Source organism: Hemicordylus capensis, chromosome 4, assembly GCF_027244095.1.
Source record: "Hemicordylus capensis ecotype Gifberg chromosome 4, rHemCap1.1.pri, whole genome shotgun sequence".
Lineage (NCBI taxonomy): Eukaryota > Metazoa > Chordata > Lepidosauria > Squamata > Cordylidae > Hemicordylus > Hemicordylus capensis.
The window spans coordinates 163699034-163713991 of record NC_069660.1 but is presented as its reverse complement, the minus strand read 5'-3'; the positions used below and the strand labels follow the sequence as shown (position 1 = coordinate 163713991).

General features: G+C 46.7%; 1 protein-coding gene across 6 annotated transcripts in view; it reads left to right on the top strand.

The window, feature by feature from the left end:
• PBX1 (PBX homeobox 1) overlaps positions 1–14958 on the top strand; it is a 298544-nt gene that overhangs the window by 250284 nt on the left and 33302 nt on the right. For 5 of the 6 annotated variants that reach the window (XM_053244214.1, XM_053244217.1, XM_053244213.1 and 2 more), the window contains exons 5-6: positions 3993–4128; positions 9989–10148. In XM_053244214.1, the coding sequence (XP_053100189.1) occupies positions 3993–4128; positions 9989–10148 (296 nt within the window). The remainder of the gene's footprint in view (positions 1–3992; positions 4129–9988; positions 10149–14958) is intronic. The other variant, XM_053244216.1, reaches the window with a different exon arrangement.

The following is a 14958-nucleotide window of genomic DNA, read 5'->3' as shown; positions in this document are numbered from 1 at the left end:
AGGTGATCAGTATTAAGCTTGTCAAGAGTCTCATTTCCCCTGGAAGCCACAAAGGAGAGGATGCAACTAAGCGAGATGGCAGGAGACCTCTGGTTGGATTTCCTGTGCTTTTTTGAGAGGCTAAATGCAGCCGTCAGACAGTAACTGAGGCTGTGGTACTGGGAGGCTTAACTTTCCCCCCTGTATTTATTTATTATGTATTTATTTAAAGCATTTATACCCCGTCCCTCCAGTAGATTACTGCTCGGGGCGGCTCACAACCTTTATAAAACAGTTACAATATAAAAACAGACTAATACAATTAACCAAATTAAACAAGTTAAAAATCCAAGCTAAAACCACAATCAAAATTAGCTTTTAACATTCCAAATTAAAATCTTAAAGTTAAAAACTAAGAGTTATAAAAACTCAAGACTAAAGAACCTACCAGATATACACAACAGGTAAAACATTTAAAAGCCTCTTTAAAAGGAAGTGTTTTTAGTTGTTTCTTAAAAACACTGAGAGAGGAAGCATGGCGAAGCTCTTCAGGAAGGGTGTTCCAAAGCTGAGGGGCCACAACCGAAAAGACCCTGTCTCCAGTCCCCGCCAATCGGATCTGTTCATGGTGGGGCCATGAGCAGGGCCTGAGATGACGAGCGGAGGGCCCAGGCAGGTTCATACGGGCAAATGTGGTCTGACAGGTACCCCAGCCCCATGCCATGTAGGGTTTTAAAGGTCAATACCAGCACCTTGAATCTAGCCCGGAAGCGGACTGGTAACCAATGAAGCTGACGCAGGATGGGTGTAATACTCATGAAGCGATTCACACGCACGAGCATCGTTGTGGCAGCATTCTGAACCAGCTGAAGCTTCCGAACCATCTTCAAGGGCAGCCCCACATAGAGCACATTGCAGTAATCCAAACTGGACGTTACCAAAGCATGAGTGACTGAGGTCAGGTCTGACTTCTCCAAGAAGGGTCGCAGCAGGCGCATCAGCCATAGCTGGTAAAAGGAACTTCTGCACACCGGTGCCTCCAAGGACAGCGTTGGGTCCAGAAGCACTCTCAAGCTGCGGACTTGTTTGCCTCCATCCAGTCCAGAACAGTCTCCAAACCATGGTTCAGAGCATTCACTGCCTCTGTGGTATCTGTTGACTTGAAAGATATGTAGAGCTGGATGTGATCAGCATACTGATGGCACTGCAGCCCACATCTATGGATCACCTCTCCCAGAGGTTTCATGTAGATGTTAAACAGCATGGGGGAAAGAATAGATCCCTGTGGCACCCCATAGGCCAAAGGCCAAGGGGTGGAACAAGCATCCCTCAGCACCACCCTCTGAGTACGACCCCCAAGGTAGGAGCGGAGCCACTGTATAACCATGCCCCCATGTCCCAACCCAGAGAGACGTCCCAGAAGGATACCATGGTCAATAGTATTGAAAGTGGCTGAGAGGTCCAGGAGAATCAACAGAGTCACACTCCCTCTGTCTATCTCCCAGTGTAGGTCATCCACCAGGGCAACCAAGGCAGTTTCAGTCCCATATCCAGGTCGGAAGCCAGACTAGAAAGGATCTAAGTAATCAGATTCATCCAGGGCAGCCTGGAGCTGAGATGCTACCACGCTCTCCAACACCTTGCCCAAGAAGGGGAGGTTTGAAACTGGTCAGAAGTTATTCAGATCATCTGGGTCCAATGAGAGCTTTTTAGGAGGGCCCTGATGACTGCCTCCTTCAGCTGAGGGGGCACCACCCCTGCCTTAAAGAGGCAATCACCACCCCCACCACCCATGGACCCAGTCCCTTCCTAGAAGCCTTCACTAACCATGAAGGGCAAGGGTCGAGCATGCACGTGGTAGGCCTCAGCCTTCCAAGCAGCCTGTCCACTTCCTCAGGCAACAGAGTCTGAAAACCATCCAACATAACTGGACCAGACGGTGCATTGGCAACTTCCAGTTATGTGGCACCACATAAATCTTAGCATCCAAGTCAGTACGAATGCGAGCAATTTTATCCGCAAAATGTAATGCAAATTGTTAACAACAGGCTGCCGATGGTTCTGTTTGATGGTCTTTACGGTCCTCACCTAGGAGGCCCCGAACCACTCAAGAAATCGCTACTGGATTACACTGAGCAGATGCGATGGTGATGGAAAAGTAGGATTTCTTTGCCGCCATGACCGCTATAGAGCAGGCCCTAATATGGGCTCTAGCCTGTGTTCGGTACCATTTCCCCAATTCATATTGCTCCCTAGAGCTGCCATTTGCCCCATGGGCAAGCATGCAGATACTGTATGGTTCCTGTATGTTTAACCCCATAGGGCAAGTAGCAGCTTCAGGGAGCACAATTTAGATCAGGAAGACAACATGGGAGGAAGGATTAACCCTTCTGCCCCGCAACCCTAGGGCTGTGCACGAACCGGTCCGGAGGCCATTGTAGAAGCTTCTGAACTGGTTTGAATGTGGCGCCGGCTCGAAGGTTTGATGCCGGGGAGGTAGCTCTTTAAGGGCAGGGGAGGGTGCACTTACCCCCCCCCCGCCACACTTCCCCTGCCAGCACTCAGTTTCTGGCAGAGTTTTTGGGGCGGCAGCATACCTACCTGCCGCCCCTGCCCCCATTCCTGGCCAGAAGCGGCCGGAAGTACCAGCTGCACGTTGCGCCTGGTGCGTGCATGCCGCACGTATTTCAAGTGTGACATGCGCGCGGGGCGCAATGTACGCACACATGTGCCAGGCGCATGTGCAGACTCTACTTCCGGCTACTTCTGGCCAGGAACGGGGGCAGGGGTGGCAGGCAGGTACACTGCTGCCCCCAAAACTTTGCCAGAAACCGAGCGCTGGCAGGGGAAATGTGGCAGTGGGGAGTGCACCCTCCCCCTCCCTTAAAGAGCCACCCCCTCCGGTGTCGAACCACATGTCCGCGGTTCCGTGCACAGCACTACACAGCCCCAGTCTAAATCAGAGCCTCCAAACAGGTGCATTTAACCATTTTAGAACCTGTGGGAGAATATCATCATTCCTCAGGTCTAGAAAGGGAGACAAAGGTTATTAGGGCTTCTCTTGTGAAGCGCCAGGATTGGACCTGATTCCAATGCTGCCCCACAGGGTAGCCCGGGTTTTTTACCCGGGCTAAAGGTGAGGTCACGCATGTGTGGCACCCAGTTGTATGGCAGCACAGACTGCCGTCAGCCTGAGCTACCATAGAGGCTGGTGGAAGGAGCACCCCGGCCTCTAGAATGCCAGCAATGCAGCATGTGAGCAGCTCGGTGCACTGTGGGATTTCTGGAGGACAAGCATCCTTCCCCCAGCCCCTCTCTTGCCACACTGCTCTCCGCTCATGTGGGGGTGTGCTGAGTGGGGAGGGAGCAACAATCATGTGGGGGGAGGTAGGAGCAATCCTGCCTCTCCCCTGGCCCTCTGTGACCCCAGGAAAGGAGATCATGTGTATAACCGCCCTGATCCATTTTGGAAGGGCGGTATACAAATCAAATCAAATCAAATCAAATCAAATCAATAAATAATAACCTCACTAAGTAACATACTGAATGTTACATGGAGTTGGATTTCTCTCAATTTTCTCTAATGAAAGGTAGCTCTAGGCAGCTGCCACTGAGAGTGGTGGAACAACAGTGGGGAAGAATCACTTTAGGTCCTCCCTTGATGACTGCATTTCCACTCAAAATTGCCTTCCAACTTACAAATAGCATCCTGGATAGGGCAACTGTAATTTGAAAAGTGGCCTGCAGTGAAAGCGTTAAGCATCCCATCTTTATCTGCCGCTCTCCCCACCAAATTCATAGCCTCTCAAGTTCCCGTTCCACGAGAAAAGAACATTTGGCGAAAGTTGAATGCATCTGCATGTAAGGTCTCATTCAAGGAAGATAGATGTTGTTTTGTATTCAGTTCTGTTTGGCTGAATATGGAAAGATGTAACAGGATGTGGACTGGTCTTGTGACTGGTGACTGTGGGCTTGTCACTGATGCAGATTATCTTTCATTTCTCCTTGTCCAGGCGGAAGAGAAGAAATTTCAACAAGCAGGCTACAGAAATTCTCAATGAGTATTTCTATTCTCACCTCAGCAACCCTTACCCCAGTGAGGAAGCCAAAGAGGAACTAGCCAAGAAATGTGGCATCACGGTCTCACAGGTAAGGAGCCTGGATGCCTGATATGTACTAGCTGGGGTTACATAGAAGGAGAGGGCTGAGTGGGAACAAAATGCAACAGAACAGTGAGGACAGGAGCAAGGAAACGTGATCTGCTGAATGAAAAAAGTCAAAGTTGTCAATCTTGTCAAGCTGTGCACAAAGTAAGTTCTCTCATGCTTGCTACTGAATATAACGCATATTTGTGCCATTTTCTATGCCCCCACATAGAGTCCTTAGTTTCAGTTAACTTAGTTCAGTTAATATTGCCTTTAAGAGTGTTGCCAACTCCTTCCTCTTTGTGCCACCTTCAGTTAGATAGGTACCCCCTCTGGTTCTTCATTCAAACCACTGTTGAGGCTCTTGAGCCATAAGAAAGGGAGAGCTGGTCTTGTGGTAGCAAGCATGACTTGTCCCCATAGCTAAGCAGGTTCTGCCCTGGTTGCATCTAAATGGGAGACTTGATGTTTGAGCACTGCAAGATATTCCCCTCAGGGGATGAAGCCACTCTGGGAAGAGCAGAAGGTTTCAAGTTCTCTCCCTGGCATCTCCAAGATAGGGCTGAGAGAGACTCCTGCCTGCAACCTTGGAGAAGTTGCTGCCAGTCTGTGAAGACAATACTGAGCTAGATAGACCAATGGTCTGACTCAGTATATGGCAATTTCCTATGTTCCTAAATTCAGAGGAAATCTTTGGGATCACAGTTGTGCCCACCAGAGAGTGCTGAATAGTACTTCCATCTGGCCTTGTATTCCTTACCTTGCTTAAAAATATGTCATGTGGGACTAGCAAATATTTTAATAAAGTAAAGGGTTGGAATTAAACTGTGCTAGCCTTTTTGTCACCTTAAGTGGCACAGTGGGGTAATGCTTGACTAACAAGCAGAAGGTTGTTCGAATCCCCTCTGGTATGTTTCCCAGACTATGTGAAAACACCTATATTGGGCAGCAGTGATATAGGAAAATGCTGAAAGGCAACATCTCATACTGCGCAGGAGGAGGCAATGGTAAACCCCTCCTGTATTCTACCAAAGACAACCACAGGGCTCTGTGGGCACCAGGAGTCGAAATCAACTTGATGGCACATTTTACATTTAGCCCTTTTGAAATGAATGAGTTTTGTGCTGGAGAGGTTCCTGGTACATTCCACCATTCATCTTTTGTATCTTCTAGTCCTTTTTTTTTTAAAAGAGACACTTTTCTTAGACACAAGTTTCCCTTGACAAACTCATATAGACTATTATGTAGTATACTGCCTCTATGAATCTATGTCATATATAGTAGATTCATTTGTATTAACAAATACAGTAATTTATTAGGTGCTGGGGCTATTCCCACAATCAGTGGAAAGCGGGCTAAGGGAGCTTAGCCTGCTTTCCATGGATCGTGGGAACCACCGGGCACGCAAGTGAGCCTGGTACTCCCAAGGCGGCTAGCCCGCCTAAAGCAAGTGCTCCGTTAATTGCATTTTGTTGCTCGTGTGTCACTGTGGTGTGTGGCCGGGAGGCAGCAAGCAGTCTCTCAGGCTCAGGGGTCTCTCCAGGATGCCTCGCGTGCTTGCGTGGGGCATCCTGAAATTTCCGGGGGCCACGCAGCCCCCAATCCCCGCAACCCCCGCTGGCTCCATGATGGAGCCGGCCGCTGTGTTGGTGGCCGATCTGGCCACCCAAAGAGGAGGCAGTGATAATCTGCAGGAGGTAAGTGCTTTCGGGCTTCCTCCCCACAGAAGGCAGTAGCCTCTTGCAACGATCGTGAGGATCGCTTCCCTGAATTACATTAACTAGCATTTATGCCTTATTGCTCTTTCCTGCTGTCTGTGAGGCTATTTATTAACCAATGTGTGACATTAGGAGCCTAACTTTATGTTCACAGTGCATAAAACCAGTGGAAAAACCAATGCACACACTGCTAGTGGTCCCACTTTTGAAGTGCAAATGTTTGCATAGGCAGTGGTTTTCAACGATACCCTCTCCCCACAAACACACACACAAGCATTTTGTGCAGGCAGGAAGTAGGTCTCTGAGGGCTGCACAACTCTCACTCATTTCTGAGTCACATGGAGTGCTTTCAAAGGGGGGGGGCATCGAAAATCGCTCCCACCCATGTAAGCATCCACATTTCTGAAGTGAGGCTGCTGGCCGTGCTCGTGTGGGTTTTTTCCACTACACATTGGCACCATTAGTGAGGATGGCAACTACTGTTTATAACATCTCTAGCTCTAAATTTGTTTCTCTGTGAGGGCTGCCCATTCCGAAGTCTGGGAATGTTGTATGTAAACTGTTTCACTGACAATAAGCTAACATGATGAGGATAATTCTGTCTCTACCCTCAACGTATACATTCTTATTTGGTGCTGGATTCTAGAACCAGAGATATGACTGCTTTCTTTAGCCCCCAAAAGTAGAAGCCACAGCCAAGCTCCAAACCAGAAGCCCTGATCTTATAATAGGAAACTGCCTTAGACAGAGTTAGGTGGTCAGTTTCGCTCCGTATTGTCTACACCAGGGGTTACCAACAAGGGGTACTTAAAGGGCTCCAAGGAGGTACTCGGAGCCTTCCTGCTTCCCCACACTGCAGCTGTGTTATTGGTTCCCCATCTGAGGACTGTCAGTTTTTAGATGATGCATCCTCTGCGATGTGTCCACTGCAGAAGGGAGGCGCGCGCACACACACACACACACACACACTCTTAAAAGTTACAGTTATGAAAATGGCTATTCCAGTCACTGGCTTACATCATGAGTAACTTGGTTTGCATGTATGCCAGTAAGTGGAATAGCCTTTCCATAACTGGGGTGTGTGTGTGTGTGTGTGTGTGTGTGTGTGTGTATACACAGGAGGAGAGGGGAGAGACTAAAAATATATTTGGGATACCTGAGCTGAAGGTTTGCGACAGAAGAGGTACATTTGTTTTAAAAGAATGGGAACCCCTGGTCTATACTAAATCTGGGACCTTCTGCAATTAAAACATTGCTCTACAACTGTGTTACGGCCCCTCACCATAACCATGTATATTTGATTGGACTTGATGTCCTTTTCACATTTCAGATAGAATCTCCTTTGCAGTAGTCTTTTATTCTCAGATCCGGTAGCCTTGAATTTGCTCATTCTTGACATAAAAAGTTATACAGTATCCTTTATCTGCCTGGCCTATACCTTGTCCAGCTTGTACCTGCCCACCTCTGTAACATGTTTTGAGGTTTCAAGTTCAACATGCTACCTATGGCTGAACCTAGCTGCTGTTGTTCAGTGCCAGGTAAGCCTAGAAAAGGAAAGGTGAAAGTTATCCAGGTACTGTTTGGCATTCAGGTACTGAATTTTACAAAGAAATGTCATTAGTTTATGGAATTCACACAGATCTTGCAAAACCTAAGCTTTGTACAGTAACGTATCATATGGCATCAAAGTTGTCCATGCAGATGTTAGAAGCTCTGGCTCAGTTTTCTGTTTTCAGCAGCAGCCAGGCACATGTCTTTGGATGCTCACAAGTACTGTGCCATGAAGGCAATGGTCTTCTTCTTTTTGTCCCCAGTTTCTGGTGGTCAGAGGTATGTTGCCTCTGAATAATAAGGTTCAGTTTTTAGCTAGTAGCCATTGGTAGAACTATCTTCCATGAATCTATCAAATCCATTTTAGAGCTATCTAAAACCCCTGAACGAGTGCTTGGAGGAAGGTTCAAGATTGTGCCTGCTGGTTGTGCCCCCAAATGTCATGCATTTGAGGTGCTTAATATATTAATTTTTGTAAACCACCTTGGGATAATTTTATGAAAGGGAGTATATAAATCTAACAATAAATGAAAATAAAAATTTAAAAAATCTGCACAGAGGCCTACATATGTAACCTATACCCTCTGTTTGTGCAGGGTATAGATCAGGCCTGCTCAACTTTGGCCCTCCTGCAGATGTTGGCCCACAATTCCCATAATTCCTGGCTATTGGCTGCTGTGGCTGAGAATTATGGGAGTTGTAGTCCAAAAACAGCTGGGGGGCTTAAGTTGAGCAGGCCTGGTATAGATTATGTAGTCAGAGCCTATGCATGTTGTGGTGTACACATATAGAGTCCTGGGGAGACAAAACCCGAAATGCATGGAAGTCAGGGTTGGAACCAGCAGCCACAATCCCCCAGCCCACACACACATGGACACTCATCTGTACACTGAACTGTGGGCTCATGGTCACATTTTGTGGTAATGAATTCTTAAAGAGTGAGGAGATATATCATAGTTAGAAAACACATTTTTTTCTGTCTCGAGTGGGCAATCAGAGGCATGACCATCTTCCTGCCCATGAGGAACATGGTTGTGTTACAACTACACTTTGAGGCAGGTCTCATGAGCACAGAGGCCTGCCTCCATAGGGTTTGTGGGGAGGGCGGGCTAAGCCCACTCTCCCCACAGATGAGCAGGGCGGGAGCCCTGGGCGGCCAGATCAGCTGCCAACACGGGCTGGGGAGTTCAGGGGCTGCGTGGCCCCCAGAAGCTCCAGTATGCCTTGCATGAGTGGGTTACGCACTCAGGAACCACTGGGCTCGCAGCCGGGCTCGGTGGTTCCAACAGTGGGACAAAATCCGCTAGCCTGATTTCGTCCCATCGTGTGAATAGCCTCAATCTGTCCAAGTTATTGTTTCACTCATTTAATTCTAAGCAATTAATTCTACAACTCAGTCTCACTTTTATCTACAAATCTGCTCTAAAACATCCAAACATTGTATGGGGCAGTTCAGCTGATATCCTATATAATAAAGTCCTTGGTGTGTTCATCCGTGTCTGGTGTCTGCATCCGTGTCTCCCTCGGCTGTTCTGGGCATGCGTGGTGCGCATGTGCAGAAGAGCCAAGGGAGACAAGGACGCAGGCGCCGGCCGCCACATTGGCCAGTTGGTTGGCCCGGCCGCGGGGAGGCCAGAGGCGGCGGCGGTGGGTCCGACCTGGCCCCAAGGAGGCCAAAGGTGGCGGCAATGGGACCGGCCCGGCGGGCAATGGGACCGGTGGCGGGTCCGGCCCGACCGCGGGGAGGGGGAAGACGGCGACGACGGGTCCGGCCCGACCACCGGGAGGGGAAAGACGGCGGGGGCGGGTCCGGCCCGGCCTCAGGAAGGACAGAGACGGCGGCGGCCAGCCCAGCCTGGAAAGGGGAGGCCGGCGGTGGCGGGGGCCCAGGCCCGGCCGGTGAGGTGGTGGCGGCCCTGGATACTGGGGCGGAAGGTGCGGGGAGAAGGCTACTAGCGCCCGTTATTTTAAAGGGCTGAAAGATACTAGTATCCACATAACTGGTTTTGCATTTTAGCAACTCTGCAAGGGCCCTTATACATGCAGAGTGACAAATAAGGATGCAAAGTTTTAAAACAGTTTTAAACTGTTCTTCTTCAATCTTCTTCGCTCTTCCCCTCTGCTTGTGGTAGAATTATGTAGTTTAACCTCTCACCATTGAAGTGGGGCTAATTTGTGAAAGCAGCCTTCTTGGGACATGAGATTGATGTCTCTTGTCCCTTTCAGCCCTAGGCTTCTATAAACCCTATCAGTACATTTTCAGCTTTCCTTTTTTTTCTTTTTCTTTTTTTAAAGGAAGTTTTCAGTCCTTATGTGCAAAGAAAAAATGTTCAAGAGCACAATTTCAGCATGTGCTCCAGAAAACATAAACAAGCATCTATGTTACTATAATTTAAATATATGAAATTTAAGCATAAAAACATGTTTTTAAATATGCCTTATAATTTCAGACATGGATTTATTTTAAAGATTAATCAGCATGTTTAACGTGCATTCAGCTCTCATTCTATTCTCCCTCCCCATCGGTTTCCATCCCAATCGTATCTTTGGCTTCTTATTAACAGGTTTTTTGTCTTTTCTTCAAACTTGCTCTAGGTATCAAACTGGTTTGGAAATAAGCGAATCCGGTACAAGAAGAACATAGGTAAATTTCAAGAGGAAGCCAATATTTATGCTGCCAAAACGGCTGTCACTGCTACAAATGTGTCAGCCCATGGAAGCCAAGCTAACTCACCCTCAACTCCCAATTCAGCTGGTTAGTTTTTTTTTTCTTTTGGGTTGTTATTGTTCGTTTTTTGTTTTTTGTTTTTTTGTGGGGCTTTATTTCCTTTTGGTATCAATGTGTCTTGGTTTTCTGTTTTTTGTTTTCATTTGATTTTCTCTTTGGTTCATTCACTTTTTGGGCAATGTATTCATTTAGGATTTGGTCTGTTTTTCTGTTTCTAAAGGCAATGTGGTCTTGCTGTGCAGTTAATGTGTTGGGAATATTTGCATGGGTAACATTTTGCCTGAGTTGCTGGATTTCTCAGGAGAAAGATTGTCCATGCACATTTTGTATGTCTCACCAGGAGAGACATCAATCACTGGGTGACCCTGATCTATAAAAACCCAACACATTCATGGGCACAATTCACCGAGAAATACTTTTGTGCAAGCCACATTGAATGAATGGAAGCTGCACATGAGCACATTTCTTTCAGTGGGGGGGTTGCAGCAGACCTTGCCAATGGATTGGGATGTCCCCCAATCATACTATCTTAAGTCTGTTTTTGTGGACCTTATTGCTGGATTATTGCTTGCTGACCTCATTACCTGTGGCTCCCCTACAAGTATGTCCTGTTTTGTCTAATTTCATTTGTATTTGATGTAAGAATTGCCAGAGGGCGTTTTACTCAATGGAACTTCAAGCGTGGTTTGTAGTTCTCATGTTCGTTCTTCAAGGGGGAAATTGGTTTGATCCATTTACCTGATCTGGAATTTGATATGTCAGTGTTAAGGAGCTTTCACCAGGCTCTGTGTTTCACGTCTGCAGCACAATATACAATTCCTTATTTATGACAATGTGTACACAGTAAGATGGGCTATGACTTCCTGGGCTTTGAAAAATTTGTGCAACTGTTTTTGGAAAAGGCAGGCTGATATATGATCAAATGTTTACTATATGATTCTTCTGTTTTAGAAGGTAGAATGTCAAACACATTGGGCTGTATAACCTTTTCTGGAATTGTATGGTGTATAACTGAATATAAGATACTTGTATAAAGCTATCACCTTCCCCCAGAATAGTCTGTATCCGTGGCAAGTCCTTCGTTTGTGTCACTCCAGTATATATCTGAGTCTTCAGCTCAAGTTGATATGTTCATGAAGTCAACAAAGTGAGAAATGGAGCTCAGTGAGCCATAGAGCCGGGTCTCACAATCAGTGAGACCCAGTTTGGGGCGCTGAGCAGGGAAAGCGGGCTAAGCCCACTGTCCTCGCACGCGAGCATGGCTGGAGCCTGGCTCCGTGCCGGAGCCGGCGGAGGCTGGGGGGAGCGGGGGCCAATTGGCCTCCGCAAGCTCCAGCATGCCTTGAACAAGTGCACAGGGCATGCTGGCGAGACCCCTGGAGCTGGGAGGCGGCATTTCGCCTCCCCTCCGGGGGTCTCCTCATGTGTATGCGCGGCACGAAGCCATGCCGCACCTACTCATGATCTTCAAAACCAGGTTTGCAGAGTGCTCGCTCCGCAAACCTGGTTATAGGGCAGGGGTTCTTGAGCGGGTTACCTGCTCTAGAACCGCCGGGCTCGCAGTCGAGCCCGGCGGTTCTCACGATTGCAGAAAATCGGGCTAGCGGAGGCTAGCCCGATTTTCTGCGATCGTGAGAATAGCCCCATAATCTCCTTTCCAAGACATTTTCCATGAAATGGGGTGCCCTAGATATCAACTGAAAGCTGAGTAGTACCATTGCAAGTTGGCTTCTCCTTCAGTTGTCTTTCAAGGAGAAGGCGCTGGGGAGGTACTGACACTAAGGGAGAGGTGCCTCCTAGTGGCCAGTGCATTTAGATTTTGCTGGGGGGACACCCCCCACCCCTTGGAATTCTTAGCCAGAACAATCCTTAATTCTCGCTTCATTTGAAAGTGGATACGATGTGTTTTGCATAATTGGCTTCTCATGTATTGTCCAACTCATGACCTGTAATTTACAAAATATGCAGGTTAGCAACATAGGCATTATACAAGGGAAGGGAATTGACCTTTTATTAGCTCTGCTCTCTGGCCTGTGAGTAGCAGCCATCGAAGAACTGGCTTGCTTTTCTGTGATGCCAAGGAGTCAAATGCATGATTAATTTCATGTAGATTTCCCCATAGGGTTAATACTAAAATGTCCATGTTGTTGAAAAATTGCTGTTTAGTGCACTTGATTACTGGACAAGCTAAATATTTTGCTTGGTCTGGTTTTCTGCTAGCCCAGAATGGACCACTTTACACCTGACATTTTAAGGTGTACACATAAGCTAAATGTACATCTTTAAAATGTAGCATGAACCTGATAAACATGTCTGCAAACACATGAGAGCTGGTCTTGTGGTAGCAAGCATTAATTGTCCCCTTTGCTAAGCAGGGTCCACCCTGGCTTGCCTTTGAATGGGAGACTACTAACCACCCTGAGCCATTTTGGAAGGGTGGTATACAAATAAAAACAAACAAACAAATAAATAAATAAAAATACATGTGAGCACTCCAAGATATTCCCCTTAGAGAATGAGGCTGTTTCTTGGAAGGGTGGCATACAAATCAAATCAAATCAAATCAATCAATCAATAGCATGAGCGCTCTAAGATATTCCCCTTAGGGAATGGGACTGTTCTGGGAAAAGCATCTGCATGCTTGCATGCAGAAGGTTCCAAGTTTTCTCTTTGGCATCTCCAAGACAGGGCTGAGAGAGACTCCTACCTGCAGCCTTGGAGAAGTCGCTGCTAATCTGTGTAGACAATACTGAGCTAGATAGTCTGACTCGGTAGAAGGCAACTTCCTATGTTCCTATGTGTCATAGAAGTACTCTTCCCAAAGAGCTAGAATTGCCAGAAAACTTGGGTTTCTTGCTGTGTAACAGGGCCAATGTCAGGACTTGGCATCTTTAGGCAGCTGCTGAGGGCCCACTATTGATCACCTCTGCCTTTATGTGGTGGCAACAAGCTGTGTTCACACAACCATGATGATTGTGGTTAAAGAGTTAACCAAGATCTCTGTGCCCTGAAGAGCTGATTGTGGGAACCCAGAATTTCTGGGCTGGTTGTGCTGGTTAAATGTGGTTTAATCACAGTGGCTTGACCAGGATTGCCCAGAAGTTCTGGGTTCGCACAATTCGCTCCGCAGGGCTCAGCAATCGTGGTTAACTCTTTAACTATGATTGTGTTGACCCTGGCAGAATAATTCCCTTGGCAGAGTCACTCTGGTATTGCCTCCTCTCTCCCATCCCATCTGCAAATGGAGGTTTTCCCCCAGAGGCCCCTGTGACACCAGAAGGGTTTCTGGAGGAAAGCTCCCATTTGTGTAAGGGTAAATTTTATAGTTGATGATTCACAAAGAAATGTGAGCGGGAAGTCCATCTTTTATGTGTGTATTTGTAATGAATGACAATATTGCTATTGTTAAAATTAATAAAAAATGAACTTGCAAAAAAAAAAAAGCTCCCATTTGTAGATGGGACAAATGGCCCCCCACAAACTTTGTAGGGGCAAGGGGAACCAAGATAGGAGGAAGACCCATGGTGGGCATTTTGTCAATGGCCCCCTCCAACCTGAAGCTGGCCCAGCTATGTAATGTGTGAAATGGCCTACTTCTATGCAGAAAGAAGGCAAGGGGCAATTAAGGGAGGGTGATACGATAAGGGTGAGCTCTAGAGTCATAGGCTCTAGAAAATATAGCTGACAAATCACCATATTTGTGAGACTGGCCTCATACCAGCAGCTTTTGCCTAGGCCATACAGAAGGCCTTTCTTGGTACTAGTGTCCAGTGTTCTCTCTAATTTTTTCCACCTGTGCATAACGGGTTTTGTTCTGGGTGGTAATATCAAGGCAGTGTGTGCGCACATGCATGTGGGGCCTTCCAGATTCAACCTGAGTGAGATCTAAAATTAACTGAGCGGGCATCGAAAAACTTGTGAGCATGCACATGTGCGCACACCTTAGAGGGAACACTGCTAGTGTCTCACTAACTCTCAGGTCTCCAGAACCTTTCCAGATTTTGAGCCAGGCAGCAAGGTGGATGATAATTTCTTGTTCTTGTTCCTGGCTCATAATGAAAAGCAGCCACTAATTATCTTGGAAGTTGTGTGACACCTTCAGCCTTGTTATATGTCATGGCAGTTAACAGGATGAATGGAGCCTATTAGCCTTCCAATTGACTGCTCTTTCTGTGCCCCTCTTGCTTGTCTGCCAGGTGGGGCTCATGTAAGTCAAGCTCTGTTGATCTGGCCAGAATTGTTTCCTCTCCATTGCTTTAAAACACTATTTTCCTGCACATTTCTGGCTCTCCCTCCCCACTGCCAAAAATTGCCTGCTTGTCTCTCCAGCTTTGACACCATCTCAGCCTCCTTTCCTGCTGCTATGTATCTCCTCTGATCTTCTCCTTCTCCCCTGCAGTGTAAATCAATCACTCTTGGCAAACTGCTGCTTTCTTCTAATCCAGGTGCACTTAAGACAGCATCCTCCTTAAAGACCTGAAAACAATGAAGTTGTTAATTTCTCAGTAAATTACACAAAAGTTAGACTGAACCCGATCTCTTTATTTAACTAGTTCTACATTTGCCTAGATTTATATTAATTTCATGAAGTGAAGGTCTCTTTTTTCCACACAAAACCATGTTTTTAAAAAGTTAACACATTCTTTATTTTAAATAACTTTATTTAGTTTCTAGTGTCTAGGCTGTGGGAGAGGACTAATTGTAAAAAGAAGACATAGCAAATGCAATGTGGATATAAACATTTCCATAATGGTAAAAAAAAGAGAAGTAATCAAAACATTTCCTATCTGATCCGTTTTGATACGTCTACCTTCAAAAACACAGGTGGCCCTCATTA